The sequence below is a fragment of the Arvicola amphibius genome, chromosome 3 (genome assembly GCF_903992535.2).
Source record: "Arvicola amphibius chromosome 3, mArvAmp1.2, whole genome shotgun sequence".
NCBI lineage: Eukaryota > Metazoa > Chordata > Mammalia > Rodentia > Cricetidae > Arvicola > Arvicola amphibius.
Genome location: NC_052049.1, coordinates 73,372,525 through 73,391,201, shown reverse-complemented (window position 1 = coordinate 73,391,201; position 18,677 = coordinate 73,372,525). Strand labels below are relative to the sequence as shown.

At 38.7% G+C, this 18,677-nt stretch overlaps 1 protein-coding gene across 1 annotated transcript in view; it reads right to left on the bottom strand.

The window, feature by feature from the left end:
* Gucy1a2 (guanylate cyclase 1 soluble subunit alpha 2) overlaps window positions 1-18,677 on the bottom strand; it is a 346,389-nt gene that overhangs the window by 227,533 nt on the left and 100,179 nt on the right. The window contains exon 4 of the mRNA XM_038323659.1: window positions 16,693-17,411. Within this exon, the coding sequence (XP_038179587.1) occupies window positions 16,693-17,411 (719 nt within the window). The remainder of the gene's footprint in view (window positions 1-16,692; window positions 17,412-18,677) is intronic.

Genomic DNA, 18,677 nt, shown 5'->3' with positions numbered 1-18,677 from the left:
AAACTTGTGCAACCACTTTGGAAATCAGTATGGTGGTTTCTCAGGAAACTTGGAGTCAACCTACCTCAGGACCCAGCCATTCCACTATTGGGAATATGCCCAAGAGATGCCCAATCATACTATAAAAGCATTTTTTTCAACTATGTTCATAGCGGCACTATTTGTAATAGCTAGAACCTAGAAACAACCTAGGTGCTCCTCAATAGAAGAATGGATAAAGAAGATGTGGCACATATACACATTAGAGTTCTACTCAGAGGTAAAAAAACAATGACATCTTGAATTTTGCATGAAAACGGATGTGATGTAGGAGTGTTTCTATCTATCTGCTGTTTCATTGGTTAATTAATAAAGAAACTGGTTGGCCTGATAGGTTAGAACATAGATTGGTGAAGTAGACAGAACAGACTGCTGGGAATGAGGCAGATGCCTCGGGCAATTGCACTGCCTCTCCTCTCTGAGACAGATGCGACAGAGCCAGCTGCCAGGTCAGACATGCTAAATCTTTCCTGGTAAGACACCACTTGTTGTGCTACACAGATTATTAGAAATGGGTTAAGCAAGATGTGAGAATTAGATAATAAGAGGCTGAAACTAATGGGCCAGGCAGTGTTTAAATGAATACAGTTTGTGTGTTGTTATTTCGGGGCATAAACTAGCCAGGCGGTTGGGAGCCAGGCAGGACAAAAAAGCAGGCTTGCCCACAGCTAATCACTACATGGATGGAAATAGAAAACACTTTACTGAGGGAGATAACCCAGACCAACAAAGATGGATATGGTATGTACTCACTCATTAGTGGATTCTAGCCATAAACAAAGGAAATTGAGCCTATAGTTTGTGATCTTAGAGAAGCTAAATAATAAGGGGAACCCAAAGAAAAACATATATTTATCCTCCTTAAAATTGGATCCTCCTTAAAATCGGAAGTAGACAAGATCACCAGGCAAAAGTTGGGAGCACAAGAGTGGAAGTAGAGTGGGGGAAGGGGAGAGGAGGAAAGAGAAGGGAGAAGGGAAGTATTGGGGAGAGCCTGGGGGGTGGGATGGTTGAGATTGAGGAAGGGCGGATATGGGAACAGGGAAGAAGATATCTTAATTAAGGGAACCATTTTAGAATTGACAAGAGACTTGGCTCTAGAGGGGTTCCCAGGTGTCCAAGGGGATGTCCCTAGCTAGGTCCTTGGGTAGCAGAGGAGAGGGTGCCTGAACTGGCCTTATCCTATAGCCACACTGATGAATATCTTGCATATCACCATGGAACCTTCTTCATCCAGCGATGAATTGAGATAGAGACAGAGACCCACATTGGAGCACTGGACTGATCTCCCAAGGTCCAGATGAAGACCAGAAGGAGGGAGAAGATGAACAAGAAAGTCAGGACCATGAAGGGTGCGTCCACCCATGGAGACGGTATGACTCATCTAATGGGAGCACACCAAGGCCAGCTGGACTGGGGCTGAACGAGCATGTGATAAAATAGGACTCTGTGAATGTGGCTGACAATGGGGGCTCACTGAGAAGCCAATGATAATAGCACTGGGTTTTGATTCTACTGCATGTACTGTCTTTTTGGGAGCCTAGTCTGTTTTGATGCACACCTTCCTAGACTTGGATGGATGCGGGCGGGCCTTGGACTTCTCACAGGGCAGGGTACCCTGACTTCTCTTAGGACTGGAGAAGAAGGTGGAGGGAGAGTGGAGGGATGGGAAGAAAATGGAAGGAGGGGAGGAGGTGGAAATTTTTAATAAATAAAAAATATTTTAAAAAGTACGACCAGACATAGAGAAGCAATTTTTGGAGTTTTCCCTGATTTTAAGACTATTTTTTTTCCAGAATTCTCTCCCTGTGATCCCATTCCTACATTCTGGAAGGGTAATGTATATTCTGTACCATTATATGTTGGAAGTCTAATGATGTGCTTTTTGATTCTGATTTTAAAGGAGGTTGCAGTAAAAGTTCATCTTAAGTCTCAGAAGAGAATGAATTTTGGAATTTTAAAGTGTTGACTATGGGGACTTTTGAATTTGAACTAAATGCATGTTTTTGCGTTATAGTATAGGTATAAGGTTTTGAAGGCCAGGTTGTAGAATGTGACTCTATCAAAAAAAAATGCCCCCAATAGGTTTACAGCTCTGAATGCTTGGTCATCTGGGAATGATACTACATAAGAGGGGGTAAGAAGTGTGGTCTTGCTGGATTAAATGTGATCTTGTTGGAAGAAGTGTGTCACTGTGGTTTGGCTGTGAGAGGTCAAAGATCCAGGCCGGTCCTGCTGGCTTTGATTCTTTTTGCTCCCTTCAGATCTAGATGCAGAACTATCAAGTACTTCTCCAAAACCATGCCTGCATTAATGTCACCATGCTTCCCTGCCATGATGAGAATGAACTAAACCTCTGAAACTTACAGCCAGCTCTCCTATATAAAAGTTTCCATGGGGAGATCCTTTGTTTCACTCAGCTTTCCGGTAACAAACTGGGCCTTTTGTCTGAGATACCTGCCCAGCAAGGAGCCATTAGCCTGAAACAGAAGAACCAGCAGAGGGAAAGGGCTGAGAGGCTGCCCTCCAGGCAGGTCTGAGGATTCCAGGAAGGGAGTACGGGGTCCTTCAGATTGTGCTGCAAGTTTCGCTGTGTGATACTCCACCCAACCCTGCCCCCACCTTTGCCCTTTTGTCCCTGCAGAGTCCCTCGGCAACCAGTAATCCCTGATTCAGTGCTGTGGAGTTCCATCTGGATGGGTGAGTGTGTGCTATCCTGGGGCAACCTGCCCTGAAAGAGAGCACAGCCTCCCTCCCACAGCGTGTGGTACAGGGGTGTCTTTTGTACACAGGTCCCTGCTTCTCCCAAGCCTTTCCTAGTGTATTCAAGTGTCCTGCTCCTGTACCAAGGCCATCCACCCAGAAGGGTGAGAGGCTGCCCTCCAGGCAGGTCTGAGGATTCTGGTAAGGGAGTGTTGGCTCCTTCAGATTGTGCTGCAAGGAATAGCTCCTGGTCCAGCACTGAGGAGTTCCACCCAGAATCAGTCACAGCAAAGACTAGACCAAGACGCCAAGTCTCTCCTGGCTCCATTTGAAGGAAGAGGTGGGCAGGCGCTAATGCAAGATCTCTTCCAACAACCCAAAAGGCAACATGACATCACCAGAATTCAGGCATCCTGAAACAACAAGAATTGAATACCCTACTCCAGAAGAAATAGAAGAAATCGACCTTAAACAGTACTTTAGAGGACCTTAAACAGGAGGTAAAAAACTGCCATAAAGAAATAGAGATGACAAACAAAAAGTTAGACAAAATAAATAAATCTCTCAAAGACACCCAAGAAAAACAAGAAAAACAAGAAAAAGCAATCAAATAGGTAGGGGAAAGAGTACAAGACCTGAAAAATGAAATGGGGGTAATGAAGAAAACACAGTCCAAGAAAAGACTGGAAATGGAAATGCTGAGTAAATGAACAGAAACTACAGAGACAAGTATTACCAACAGAATACAAAAGATGAAAAAGAATCTCGTACTCTGAAGATACTATAGAGGAAATGAATTCACAGATTAAAGAACAAAACAAATCCAACAAATTCTTAACACAAAACATCCAGGAAATCTAGGACACCATGGAAAGACCAAACCTAAGAATAATTGGGGTAGAAGAAAAAGAAGAATTAAAACTCAAAGGCCCAGAAAATATATTCAACAAAATTATAGAAGAAAATTTCCCCAACCTAAAGAAGGATATTGCTATGAAGGTATAAGAAGCCTACTGAACACCAAATAGACTGGATCAAAAGAAAGCATCCCTGTGCCATATAATAATCAAAACACAAAACATACAGAATAAAGAACAGATATTAAGAGCTATAAAGGAAAAAGTTCAAGTAACATATAAAGGGAAACCTATCAGAATTACACCTGACTTCTCACTGGAAACCATGAAAGCCAGAAGGTCTTGGATTGATGTGCTACAGACACTAAGGGAACATGGATGCAAGCCAGACTACTATACCCAGCAAAGCTTTAATTCATCATCGATGGAGAAAACAAGATATTCCAGGACAAAAACAGATTTAAACAATATGTAGCCACAAATCCAGCCTTGCAGAAAGTAATAAGAAGGAAAATCACAAACCAAGGAATCCAACAATGCCCACAATAACTCAAATATCTAGCGACCCTTCACCAGCACAACTAGAAGAAGGGAAACTCACAAACTCTACTACAAAAAAAAATGACCAGAATTAACAACCACTGGTCATTAATATCACTTAATATCAATGAACTCAATTCACATATAAAAAGGCACAGGCTAAGAGATTGGATACAAAAATAGGATCCAACATTCTGCTGTTTACAAGAAACACACCTCAACAACAAAGACAGACATCTACTCAGAGAAAAGGGTTGGGAAAAGGTTTATCAAGCATATGGACCTAAGAAACAAGCCGGTGTGGCTATACTACTTTCTAACAAAGTCGACTTCAAACTAAAATCAATCAGAAGAGATGGAAAGGGACACTTTATACTCATAACAGGAAAAATCCTTCAGAATGAAGACTCCATCATAAATATCTATGCCCCTAATATAAAAGCACCCACTTATGTAAAAGAAACATTACTAGAATTCAAGGCAGCCATCAAACCACATATATTAATAGTAGGAGACTTCAACACTCCTTCCTCACCAATGGACAGGTCAATCAGACAGAAACCTAACAGAGAATTAAAAGCCTTAATGGAGGTAATGAAACAAATGCACTTAACAGACATCTATAGAGCATTCCACCCAAATAGGAAAGAATATACCTTCTTCTCTGCTGCTCATGGAACCTTTGCGAAAATTGACCAAATACTAGGTAACAAAGCAAACTTCCAAAGTTACAAAAAAATATTAGTTGGTGGCGCATGCCTTTAATCCCAGCACTCGGGAGGCAGAGGCAGGCGGATCTCTGAGTTTGAGGCCAGCCTGGTCTACAAGAGCTAGATCCAGGACAGGCTCTAGAAACTACAGGGAAACCCTGTCTCGAAAAAAACAAACAAAAAAATTAGTAACCACCTGTGTCTTATTGGATGACCATGGATTAAAATTAGAATTCAACAACAATGCTACCCCCAGAAAGCCTACAAACTCATGGAAACTGAACAGTCAACTACTGAACCACACCTCAGTTAAGGAAGAAATAAAGAAAGAAATTAAAGTCTTTCTTGAATTTAATGAAAATAAAGACACAACATATTCAAACCTATGGGACACAATGAAAGCAGTGCTAAGAGGAAAGTTCATAGCACTAAGTGTCCACTTAAAGAAAACGGAGAAAGCACTCATTGGAGACTTAACATCTCCCCTGAAAGGTATAGAAAAAAATGAGGAGATTCACCTAGAAGGAGTAGAAGACTGGAAATAGTCAATCTGAGGGCAGAAATCAACAAAATAGAAACACAGAAAACAATCTAAAGAATCAATAATACAAAAAGCTGGTTCTTGAAGAAAATCAAGATTGACAAACCCCTAGCCAAACTAATCAAACAGCAGAGAGAGAATATGTAAATTAACAAGATCAGAAATGAAAAGGGGACATAACCACAGATACAGAGGAAATTCAGATAATCATTAGATCTTACTACAAAAGCCTGTATGCCACAAAATTGGAAAATGTAAAAGAAATGAACATTTTTATATAAGTACCATATACCAGGTGAACAATCTAAATAGTCCTGTTAGTCACGAAGAATTAGAAACTGTTATCAAAAACCTCCCTACCAAAAAGAGCCTAGGACCAGATGGTTTCAATGCAGAATTCTACCAGAACTTTCAAGAAGACCTAATATCTATACTCCTTAAGGTATTTCATAATATAGAAACAGAAGAGTCATTGTCAAATTCCTTTTATGAAACTACAGTTATGCTGACACTTAAACCACACAAAGGCTCAACCAAGAAAGAGAATTACAGGACAATCTCACTCATGAACATCAACGCAAAAATTCTCAATAAAATACTGGCAAACCGAATCGAAGAACACATTAGAAAAATTATCTACTACGATCAAGTAGGCTTCATCCCAGAGATGCAGGGCTGGTTCAACATACGAAAATCTATCAATGTAATCCATCATATAAATAAACTGAAGAAAAAACCATATGATCATCTCATTAGATGCTGAAAAAGCATTTGACAAAATTCAACACCCCTTTATGATAAAGGTCTTGAAGAGATTAGGGTTAAAAGGGTCATTCCTAAATATAATAAAGGCAACTTACAGCAAACTGACAGCAAACATCAAATTAAATGGAGAGAAACTCAAGGCCATCCCACTCAATTCAGGAACACGACAAGGCTGTCCACTCTCTCCTTATCTCTTCAATATAGTACTTGAAGTTCTAGCAATAGCAATAAGACAACATCAGGGAATCAAGGGGATTTGATTTGGAAAGGAAGAAGTTAAACTTTTGTTATTTGCAGATGATATGATAGTATACATAAGCGACCCCAAAAACTCCTCCAAAGAACTCCTACAGCTGATAAACTCCTTCAGTAACGTGGCAGGATACAAGATCAACTCCAAAAAATCAGTTGCCCTCCTATACACAAAGGATAAGAAAGCAGAGAGGGAAATCAGAGAAGTATCACCTTTCACAATAGCCACAAGTAGCATAAGATATCTTGGGGTAACTCTAACCAAGGAAGTGAAGGATTTATTTGACAAGAACTTTAAGTCTTTGAAGAAAGAAATTGAAGAGGATGCCAGAAAATGGAAGGATCTCCCTTGCTCGTGGATTGGAAGGATAAACATAGTAAAACTGGCAATTCTACCAAAAGCAATCTATAGATTCAATGCCATCCTCATCCAGGTCCCATCAAAATTCTTCACAGATATTGAGAGGACAATAATCAACTTTATATGGAAAAACAAGAAACCCAGGATAGCCAAAACAATCTTATACAATAAAGGAACTTCTGGAGGCATTACCATCCCTGACTTCAAACTCTATTACAGAGCTACAGGATTGAAAACAGCTTGGTGTTGGCATAAAAACAGAGAAGTTGACCAATGGAATCATATAGAAGACTCAGATCTTAACACACAAACCTATGAACATCTGATTTTTGATAAAGGAGCCAAAAGTACACAATGGAAGAAAGAGGGCATCTTCAACAAATGGTGCTGGCATAACTGGATGTCAACCTGTAGAAGAATGAAAGTAAATCCATATCTATCACCATGCACAAAACTCATGACCAAATGGATTAAAGACCTCAATATTAATCAGAACACACTGAGCCTGATAGAGGAGAAAGTGGGAAGTACTCTACAACATATGCGAACAGAAGACCGTTTCCTATGTATAACCCCTGCAGCACAGACATTAAGGGCAACCTTGAATAAATGGGACTTTCTGAAGCTGAGCAGCTTCTGTAAAGCAAAGGACACTGTCACTAAGACAAAAGGCAGCCTACTGACTAGGAAATGATCTTCACCAACCCTGCAACTGACAAAGGTCTGATCTCTAAAATATATAAGGAACTCAAGAGACTAGACTTCAAAATGCTAATTAACCCATTTTAATAAATGGGGCTCTGAACTGAACAGAGAATTCTCAACAGAAGAAGTTCAAATGGCCAAAAGACACTTAAGGTCATGCTCAACCTCCTTAGCTATCAGGAAAATGCAAATCAAAACAACTTTGAGATACCATCTTACACCTCTCAGATTGGGTAAAATCAAAAACACGAATGATAGCATTTGCTGGTAAGGTTGTGGGGTAAGGGGTACACTCATCCATTGCTGGTGGGAATGCACACTTGTGCAACCACTTTGGAAAGCAGTGGGGCTGTTTCTCAGGAAATTCGGGACCAACCTATCCCAGGACCCAGCAATTCCACTCTTGGGAATTTACCCAAGAGATGCCCAATCATACTACAAAAGCATTTGTTCAACTATGTTCATTAGCAGCATTATTTGTAATAGCCAGAACCTGGAAACAACCTAGATGCCCTTCAGTGGAAGAATGGATGCAGAAACTGTGGAATATATACATATTAGAATACTACTCAGCGATAAAAAACAATGACAACTTGAATTTTGCAGGCAAATGGATGGAAATAGAAAACACTATTCTGATTCAGGTAACCCAGACCCAAAAAGATGTATATGGGATGTACTCACTCACAACCAGTTTCTAGCCAAAATTAAAGGACATTGAGCCTAATATTTGTGATCCTTGAGACAATAAAAAGAAGGCGAACCCAAAGAAAAACATATAGTTATCCTCCTGGATATTGTAAGTAGACAAGATTGCCTGGCAAAAATTGGGAACTTGGGTGTGGGGTGGGATAGGGTTAAGGAGAGATGGGGAGAGAAAAGCGTGAAGGGGAGGATGGGGAGATCTTGTGGGAATGGGATGCTTGGGATATAGGAAGGGTGGATATGGGAGCAGGGAAGCATATATCTTAATTAAGGGAGCTATCTTAGGGTTAGCAAGAGACTTCACTCTAGATGGGTTCCCAGGTATCCAGGGAGATGCTCCCAGCTACTTCCTTGGGCAGCTGAGGAGAGGGAGCCTGAAAAGGCCAGATCCTATAGACATACTGATGAATATCTTGCATATCACCATAGAACCTTCACCTCACGATGGATGGAGACAGAGACAGAGCCCCACATTTGAGCACTGGACTGAGCTTCCAAGGTCCTAACAAGGAGCAGAAGGAGGGAGAACATGAGCAAGAAAGTCAGGACCGTGAGGCGTGAGTTCACCTACTGAGATGGCAGGACAGAACTAAGGGGAGATCACCAAGTCCAGTTGGAATGGGACTGATATAACATGCAACCAAAATGGCCTCTCTGAATGTGGCTGACGGTGGAGGCTGACTGAGAAGCCAAGAATAATGGCGATGGGCTTGGATTCTATGGCATGGATGGGCTCTGTGTGAGACTTGTCAATTTGTTTGCTCACCTTCCTGGACCTGGGGGGGTTGGGAGGACCTTGGACTTAACATAGTTTAGAGAACCCTGATGGCTCTTTGGCCTGGAGAGGGAGGGAGTGGGGGTATGGGTGGAGGGGTGGGGACGGTATTGGGAGGAGATGGAAATTTTTAATAAAAAAAATGAGAAAAAAATTTTAAAAAATTGAAAAAAAAAAACAATAGGAAAATAGGACAGCATTCATTGTGGGAATTTTTTAAATGATTGACAACGTTTCCAAGACTGAGCTTTCATGAGAGTCAGTCAACCTTAATCTTGCAACATGTTTTAGATACTAAACTTCAACAGAAAAGTATTACTAAATCAGGCTACTCTAATGATAATCTTTAATAGTAAATCCTGAATTATTTTTCTTCAAAATACATCTCCACTTATTATAACTTTCTCTAGTTCTCTTATTATCTTAGAGTTGTAAGAGAGGACATTAGGTAGGTGGAAATGAAGCCAAATGACTGTGTGAATCTATCAGTTTGCAAGTCACCGTGTGAGACTCAGCATGGCAGGATGTCCATAATTCTAGAACACCTATGACAAAATGGGACAGAGAGACAGGAGAATCCCTGGAAGCTCGAGGACCAGAGGCAAATAGGAGACTCTGTCTGTAACATGATCAAAGGTCATGATGGTTAATGCTGCTAAAACATCTCATCATTGTTTTTGATTGCCGTATTGTCTTCCCTATGTTTTCAGAATTTTGTATAGGTGAGCATTGGTCAGAATGACCTAGTAAAGTTATAGCCCATCGAAAGCTTTGATTAGGCTTTTTCTTTGTCTCCTTGCTTGCATTGTTCTATCTTCAAAACAATATATAGAAAAAGACAAATTCTTTTCAGAAGATATATGGGCAGTCAGCATGTGGGGTCTGCTCCAAAGCACGCACAAGAAAGAGTACAAGTATCAAGTACCAATGCAAGGCACAAGTCATCTTAAAACATCCATTTGGTCCACGTTTCCTCAACAGACAACCTCACATTTGACCGTGTCCTGCTCTCCTTGTCAAGGATGAGTTTTCAAGATGTTGTTATAGACTAAGGAAAGGCATAGTTATGGGGAATTCACCTGGAGGACCCATGTCTTCAGATAACCCAGAAGCTCAGTGGGCACATGGGACTGGAAAATGCAGTGGTTTGCCTCTCTGTCTCTTTGCTCCATCCAGGCTCGAACCTCCCTTCTCACTCAGATCAGTATTTGAGAAGGAAAAAACAGAATAGCCCTGGAAATGCCTCTTCATTAATCATTTCAATATCTTCTAAAAACTGTCAAAGATTGGTTGTTAATTTCATGAAAATACAGTTCTGACCAATTAAGAAATAATACATCTGAATTTTTAAGAATGTCTTCTTCTGGTTCGACAAACATTTGTCAAGTTCCCGTTCTCCATAAGGCACTGTGGGATGTGGACAGAAACAGTGTATGAAACCTGAAAGCCATGAAGTCATGCTCTTCTGTGGTCCTGTTAGGAGTTTAAGAGAACAGGTCTTTCTGTACACACAATACACAGTAAATCAAGAAGCCATGGGGGCTTTAACTACTGTCTGTTAGTTCTTCCTCTTTTTAAAAATTCAGAAACATTTTTAGCATCTATTGCAAGTAAGACAGTGTTCTAGATATCGGGTATGTGTGGTGATAAACGGCAGACCAGGACCCATGTGATGCTTATTCTGATGAGGCACGAGAGACCAGACAGAAGCACCATTGCTCAGACAGTGATGAGCTCTGGTGTTTGGAAACCAATTAAGGCATGGAAATGGGATCAAACATGAGTTGCAAGACGGGGACACGAGTGCTGCTTGGTAGAGTGACACTGGCACGGACTCCCAAGACAGTGACAGCTGTGAACATAAAGGACACACGATGGTAGCTGACCTTGGATGCACAGCTCTGGCAGTAGGTTTGGTCAGGTGGAGGAGGGCAATGCGGACTGTTGGGAGCAGAGGAAGTGAGGGAACAGATGGGGTTGAGGGCAAGAAATTGACACTCTTGCTGCAGGTAGAAGCTTTCCAGTCTTCTGGATAACAATCCTAGTCATCATTTTAAATCTGTGCTTATGAGTGCTACCAATAGATATTGGAAACCTATTTTTGATTTTATAAAAATAATTCTATTTTTAGTGAGAACTGATATTCTTAATTTTGCATTTTCCCTCAATCAGCATGTATCAAATGCCTTTTATGGCCTTCTAACCATTCACAAGTAGAATTTATGCAGAAGACATAAATTCATTGGAATAAAGTACCCACATATGGCCTAGTGTCCACGAGCTTTCTAATATAGTTTTTTGAGTGAACTGGTAAAGTCTTTATGAGGCTCGCAATAACAACTTTGGTTAACATACAAAAAAGAAAAAAGAAACTGAAGAGAATCCTAGATAGATTTAGTGAGTCCTGAAAACTATTTCTATTACCTTTCCCCAAAAATGGAAAAGATAAAAAATAAATCTTAATGTCATTTTAAGGTTAGATATAATAATTTGAAGTTAATTGCTCTGAGAATTTGTATCACACAACACACATATGAAGTATGGTTTATTGAAATACTAGAATCTCTTATATGACCAAGGTTTCTTGTGAGAGTTGGGAAGAAAAATAAGTACTTATTCCCTATATTGCTGGTGTATGTATGAATGTTGTAATATTTATGTAAATGTAACCTATGTGGAAAATCCAGAAACTCCTTAAACTCCACACCCTAGAAGCTGGCAAGTAAATTAGGGGGAAGTGTTACCAACGGCTATACAAGTGACAAAGTATGTCCTTCCAGAATTGTTAACAAAATTATCCAATTAGAGTGTTAAGTAAAGGAATGCTGTGTTGTCCCAAGTAAAATGTCTGCTTGCATTTCTGAAGGAGGAAATGTGTTGCTGAAAAGAAAGACACCATGAGAACACACATTAAAAAATCTTAACAATTAGTAACTTCAAGGGAAGAAGAGTCCTCTGTTTACCCCTTCCCCCTCCTCTTTTACCTCCCCTTTCCTACTCCCCTTCTTTCCTTCTTGGCTTTTCTGAAGCAGAATTCTGTTCTCTGTGACTCAAGTTTCCTTGGACTCCCTTTGTAGCCTAGGCTGACTTTGAAACAGTAGAGACCAGGCCACTTCAGCCTCCTGATAAATGATGCTTGGATGGCATACTTGACTTTCTACAACCATTGGCAAGGCTGCAGTTCTCATGACTATCCTATTGGAGATATGTGATGTCTTTCTTTCTTGATGGTTCTGTAGGAGTTTAGGCTTAGACTATGACTCTAAGATGCAAGGTATGACAAAAAAGATTCCATATCAGGGCCAATTCTGTTTCCTCTCCAGGCTTCAAACAACATTTATGGTTGCCTCTGACCTAGGGCAATTCAAAAGAGAGTCAGGCATGCTCATACAGACAATGTGGGCTGACTACAGTGTTCAACCACCTTCCTTAGAATTGAGGATTTTATCTGATTTTCCAAGCTTTCAGAAGTTAGTGGAGTATACTATAGCTTTTTGTTCCTAAGAAAATGCCTGAATTATCAGAAGGTGGTTGGGTAAGAATAGATAATATAAAAATGTGTGAGATTCCTGCCCCCCACCACGATGACCTCATATTGAAATACTTCAACAGTTATAACACTAGAATTCTCATGCAGGTATATTGTGTTTGTTTTGCTTTGTTTCTTATTTCTTTGAGAGCAACACACTTGCATTCAAATACAAAAGCCTGCATTTTGAAGAAGAACACATTTTACGTGATTCAGCTACTGCTGAAGACGACTTGTACATATAAGGAAAGATCTTAAAACTCCAACAAATTAAATCTTCCAAGAAATACTTACTCAGTAGGTTAATTTCATTTGTGTCAATAATGAGCATAATATTAAAGAGGCAGAAATAAAGGATGGATTTATTGGAGATCCTTATCATGCGCACTTTCATTTCATTTAGAATGCTTCCACTAAAATATTGAAACTACCTCACATTTTGTTTTCTGTTATGGACAGCAAAATAGAGTCAGGCATACTACAAATAATCCTTCCTGAGGAACAGCCATGTGTACCATTGCACACCCATAACCCATATAGCAGGATAAAGTCCATATTTTGGAGTGGAGGATGCTGGCCTCCTTTCATTACTGGCTAATCAAATCACTCATGTTCAACTCAGCTATACAGTTAACCTGTGACCAGGAATGTAGAAATGACAAAGAGCATGGTTTATCCAAAGCATTTTAGTTAAATCTGAAAATGTTTTGCCATCATGTGGCTTAAGATGAACTGCCGGCTTCTTTTTAACAACAGTTAAAAAAACTCATTACTAATTAGTGCATAGGCAAAGAAAGTTAATAATGAAAGACTTTAATGTTAGACATGCTAATAGAGTCCCAAGTTATCTTTAAAGAGTACTTTCTTATTAAAGCTAAAGAAGCAGAGGCTACAGGCACATGGATTCATCTATCAAGGATAGCTTTTATGTAGAAATGATTCCTTTCAAGGTCAAATTTAACAAACAGAAAATACTTTTCAAGTCTGATTTTCTTTCTTATTTGTATATTTAAAATTTTGTACAGTGTATCTGGTGACATACTAATTCAAAAGATATTTTTTTGATTTTTCAAGAGGCTATGCCATTAAGTGAGAAATTTTCAACTGGAGATAACTAGCATCATGAATTCCTCATTCTGGCAAATATGAGTGAGTGAGCATGAATGTAAATATAAGGTTGAACAGATTACTATTCTATTCTAACTAAAATCCTTCTATCACATTATTTTTAAACTATCACCAACATGTTTAAATGATAATTGCCTCCTCTCAATGAGCACAGTTCCTTATTATTGGAATTGGCAGGGGGCCTTGACATTTGAGTCATCATCTCATTATGTCTATTTCTCATCCTGGTATACAAATTAAATAGAATTCCAAGCCCAGCGAAATTTAGAAGAAGTCTAAGCAGTAACTTTACCCTGCAGGTTTTTTTCTTAAATTGTATAATATATAAAGAAATTAACATTTATAAAAATATATTCTCACTCAAGCAATTTTTAAAAATTTTTAAAAGGCAAAGTTTACTTTAAGGTCAAAAATGCTTCAAAATCTCTAGCCAAATATTAACGGTTTATAAAACGAAACTGACAGTATTGATATTCTCAAAATGTAAAAGCTAAAATAATTATAGGTTTAAAAAGCAACTAGAGCTGTGTGGTAGTCGTGCACTCCCTTAATCCTAGCACTTAGGAGACAAAGGCAAACAGATTTCTGTGCCAGCATAGTCTACACGGTGAGCTCCAGTTTAGCCACAGCTAAACAGAAAAACTCTATTTCAAAATAACAAAACACAAACAAACAAAAAAAGCAACTACAAATGCAGTCAAAATATACACATTTGACAAGTTTCTCCCAATCTGAAAAGGCTTCAGAATGCACAGTGATTATCAAACATACAGCATACATGTTAAAATATTGATAAAATATTTTAATGTGGTCAAATAGGACCAATAATACTAGTGAGTTTTAAACTAAAATATCAAAATGTGTCAAATAGGAATCCAAGTCTATCCTCAAGTACTTCCAAACCATTGTATGACAAAAATGCAAAAATGTACTGGTGAATTTTCTAGATCACTTTATTTAGCCATTTGAAATAAAAGTACATATTTCTATCATATTCTCCAATGTCTTGTTTAAAATTCTTCCATTAAACTCCAAAATCATAAAACCAATCAATCATAAAGGTCTTTAATAGCTCATTAACAATGATTCTCAGAAGCCACTTCTTTTACTTATCACTGCAGACACTTCAGAATATGGGTGGTGTTAACTTTCAAACCCAGGACAAAAGGCTGAGGTGCATATTTAACATAGCAAAGCTTGATGTGGCATGACTTCTCCCAGAATCCCTCAGTCTCTTCCTGTTACAGGGTATGGCTCACATACACTGCCCTCTACCCTGAACTCTCAAGCCCTAAGAGAGGTCTAGGCTGCCCTTCCCCCAGATTCTCTTTCCTATGTAATCCAGACACAAACTGCCCTCTTTTGGACCTTTGACCTCCTGACTACTGCACTTGGTTCCCCTCTTTCTCCTATCTTTTCCCCTCATTCTCCCTGAACATGACCCAGCTCAATCTGCTCATGTTCACTCTGAACTTTCCTAGAAATCCCTGTCTCTGACTATGGATCTGACTACATATCTATAATGAACTGTCTCCTCTGCCACACCTAGGAATAATCATGCCCTTTTTCTTTCATTTTTTTCATTCAGATAGATTATTCATTTATTCAGTTTTTCATTTGTTTCTGCCCTCTTCCTTCTTGTTCATTCTGAAAACCAGCAGCTTCCCCAAATCACTTGGAATCCAGAAAAACAGCCTAAAATAGCTCTGTTTATCCTGGTAGAAAGAGATTGAAAAGTACCTTATTGGAAACTAAATGACTATACAGTCAAACATCTACCCTGAAAATTAACATGATTTTTTTTTTTTTGCTATGGCATGATCTTTCTAGATGCTGTGAATATGTATTACTCTCATTGGCTAATAATAAAAGCTGTTTGGTCTATGGAAGGTAAGATAAGATTAAGCAGAACAATCAAACTGAGGACTTGGGTCTTGAGAGGAGGAGTCAGGGGAGACATGAACCAGTCACCCAAGAAGCAGGATGCCAGAAGACTGGAGAGCCCTGACCATGTGGCAATACATAGATTTAAAAAAATGAGTTAATTTTAAATGTAAATTAGCAATAAGCTTGAGTTATCAGTCAAACATTTATAATTAATATTAGCCTCTGTGTGATGATTTAGGAAGTTACTACTGGAAATTTAGAAACAGGCAAGCAGGAGACAAGGCTCTGCACACAATTTTTTCCTATGATTGCTCAATGTATATCACCAAAAAGGCAAAAGTAGTCACAAGAGATTTTTCTTATATTTCATATTGACTTTACTGTTGTCTTTTTCAAAACAAGTATCTAAGAAACAGATGTTTGCTTGAACTCAGCAATATTTAGATTTAAGATATCTTTTAATTAATTACTTATAGTTTTATGACCCAGATTTCCAATGATCTCAAGAAATAAAAGTCTACACTGAAAATACTACACATGTGTTCGCTCAAGAAATTAAGTTGTTTAGAGGATAACTCTTAATTTGATTATTAAAATTTAATTAGTTCATAGCAAACATTGGAAGAATAGATTTTTCTTTCTTTTGACACATACATGACATAAATAAAATGTTCTGAGACTGAAATTTAAAAGAGATCATAATAACAATGCATCAGGCTTTTCTCTTTGTTTTCTTAATGGTAAGTTGGACAATCCCCACATATTGAAATTTCTCTCACAGTTTGACTTGTCCAAAGAAACTTTCATGAATTTATAATGTTAGACTTTTATTGAGTCTTATTGTTTATAATTGCTGTGGCTATTATTAATAAGTGTCTTCTTGGAACCATAAGGACCATAGGAGAGGACTGAAGGAGAGGGGAGAAGGGGAGCAGAGAAAAATATACAGCTCAATAAAATCAATAAAAAAAAAATAAATGTGCCAAAATAAATTAACAAATGAGGCAGACACTGTGTAAAAGGCCTGGGAATACAGCCAAGTTTTTCTACATACATTTAGGGACCAGTAATCTTATAAATAGTGCTTCAGGCTCTCTTGCCTAAATAGTTGCAACTATGACCAGCATGTAATTTGCTAGAATAATTATCCATTACATTAGATACCTTCATGCATTTGGAGTCTATGACTACGTACCTTGTCTTTATTCTCAGTACCAGAAGCTTCAGGCTTGGTCCTTATTACAAATGGGGTAGACAGTCGCAGCAAGACCCTTTCAAATGTGGCATTAACCTTTGGAGAGACGATCTCAAAACAGTCCTGAAACTTCAGCATTTTGTGAGTGTCACATCGAAGCTGCTTTTGCAAGCCTTCCCCAAGCTGGAGAATTGCCATATTGGGGTCAAACATCAAGTGGAATGGAAAAGCTCTGCAGAAGGTGCTGATGCTGATTCTGAGGTCTGCAGGAACTTGAGAAGTACCCTGTGGAATGTTCTTTGTGATGTGAATAGTTTCACATTCTTTGATAAGGAAAGAAAGACAACTACAATTGCTTGGGTATGAGCCATCAGAGTAAAACTTTTCGTTTTCAATTTGTTCCACTTCTACATTCAAGTGATAGATTCTCTTTCCTGCAGCCTTAATCATTCCCAACATTGCAAACCCCACAGTATGGTGAGGATGGAAGTAGTGGAGCATAAGAGTACCTTCAGGGAGCTCTTTGCATAGGAAAGATGATGACTCCAGAGTGGCCTTTTTCCCAAAAGAAGTCCTAATGTGTTCCAACAATGCATCAAAGCCATTGAAGAAGTCCTGCAATGTGCCACCAACAGCTCGAAGGACTCTCTCATTCTCATCAAAGCATATCTTAAAGAATTCCTCACCAAATCTTTCTTGAATTTCCTGGAATTTCAGACCTAATGGTAAAGGAGAATAGAAAAGTTAGTAACATGGGCTAAGGAATTGGATACATAGCTTTCAAGATGCTTATCTAAAGTGGTTAAGAGCATGTAATACCCCCAAAGAGGACCTGTATTCAGTCTCCAGCATCTACTATTCTTTTTCCATTCATCTCTTCCTTCCCTCAACCCCCAGAGTGGGAGAATTTAAAATACTATAGATGATATAGAAATTCATCTTCTCTTTAATATCTCATTATTTAAATAACACAAATGATTTTTTCTTTTTCTTAATGATTTCACTAATCCTTACCAGATGAAAACACACACACACTCACACACACACACACACACACACACACACACACAAAACACAGACAGTCACGCACAAACTATGCATTCATTAAGTGGAAAGTAGTTCGCAGACATACACACACACACACACACACACACACACAAAACACAGACAGTCACACACATACTGTGCATTCATTAAGTGGAAAGTAGTTATCAAATAGACAAAAAGACAATCTATAGTTCGTGTGTGGGTAAACGCATCAAGCTATGCAGTGGTAATAATGTGTTTATATTATCTTAACAGAATAAATCATGCATTTTTATAGACTCCAAGGAAAAAGAAACAAAACAATTATAAAATTTTAGGACTTTAAATGACTAGCATTCTTTCATTCACAAAAATGAAAGAAGCCAAGAATAGAGTAGGAATCTGAGCAGAGAGAATCAAGATGTCTATTTCTTTAACATACTCATTCTCAGGTGTCCTAGAAAAAGAAACTCTACCTGACAGTAATGCATTATGGGGTAATCAGGCACACAGAGTTGCCCTTTATTGAAGATGCTGTGAGGGAAAATCAGGAGTAAAGGTATTATCCAAAGAGGAATGGAGTCAGACTGTGGAATCTTCTTCGACTTTGACTGAAATTAATACCTATAGCTTACATATCATTTCTTGTACAGTCTATCTGTCTTATTAGGAGTTCTGAAAATCAAACAGGTATGGAACATTCTCTTTTTTGTTGCTGTTTAAAGGAAAGAAAGGCTTATTTTGGCTCATAGCTTGAAGGTTCTTTCCATCATGACTGGAACAGCAGCAAAAACTAAGTGTTGAATGCTGATTTCAGACCCTTTTCTCCTTTTATTGTCTATAGAATTCTGCTCATAGAATATTGCCACCCACAGTCAAGGTGGATTGTGTCATCTAAGTTAACCTACTCCCATCCTGGCAGGTGTGTCCAGAGGCTTGTCTCTTAAGCAATTTTAGAT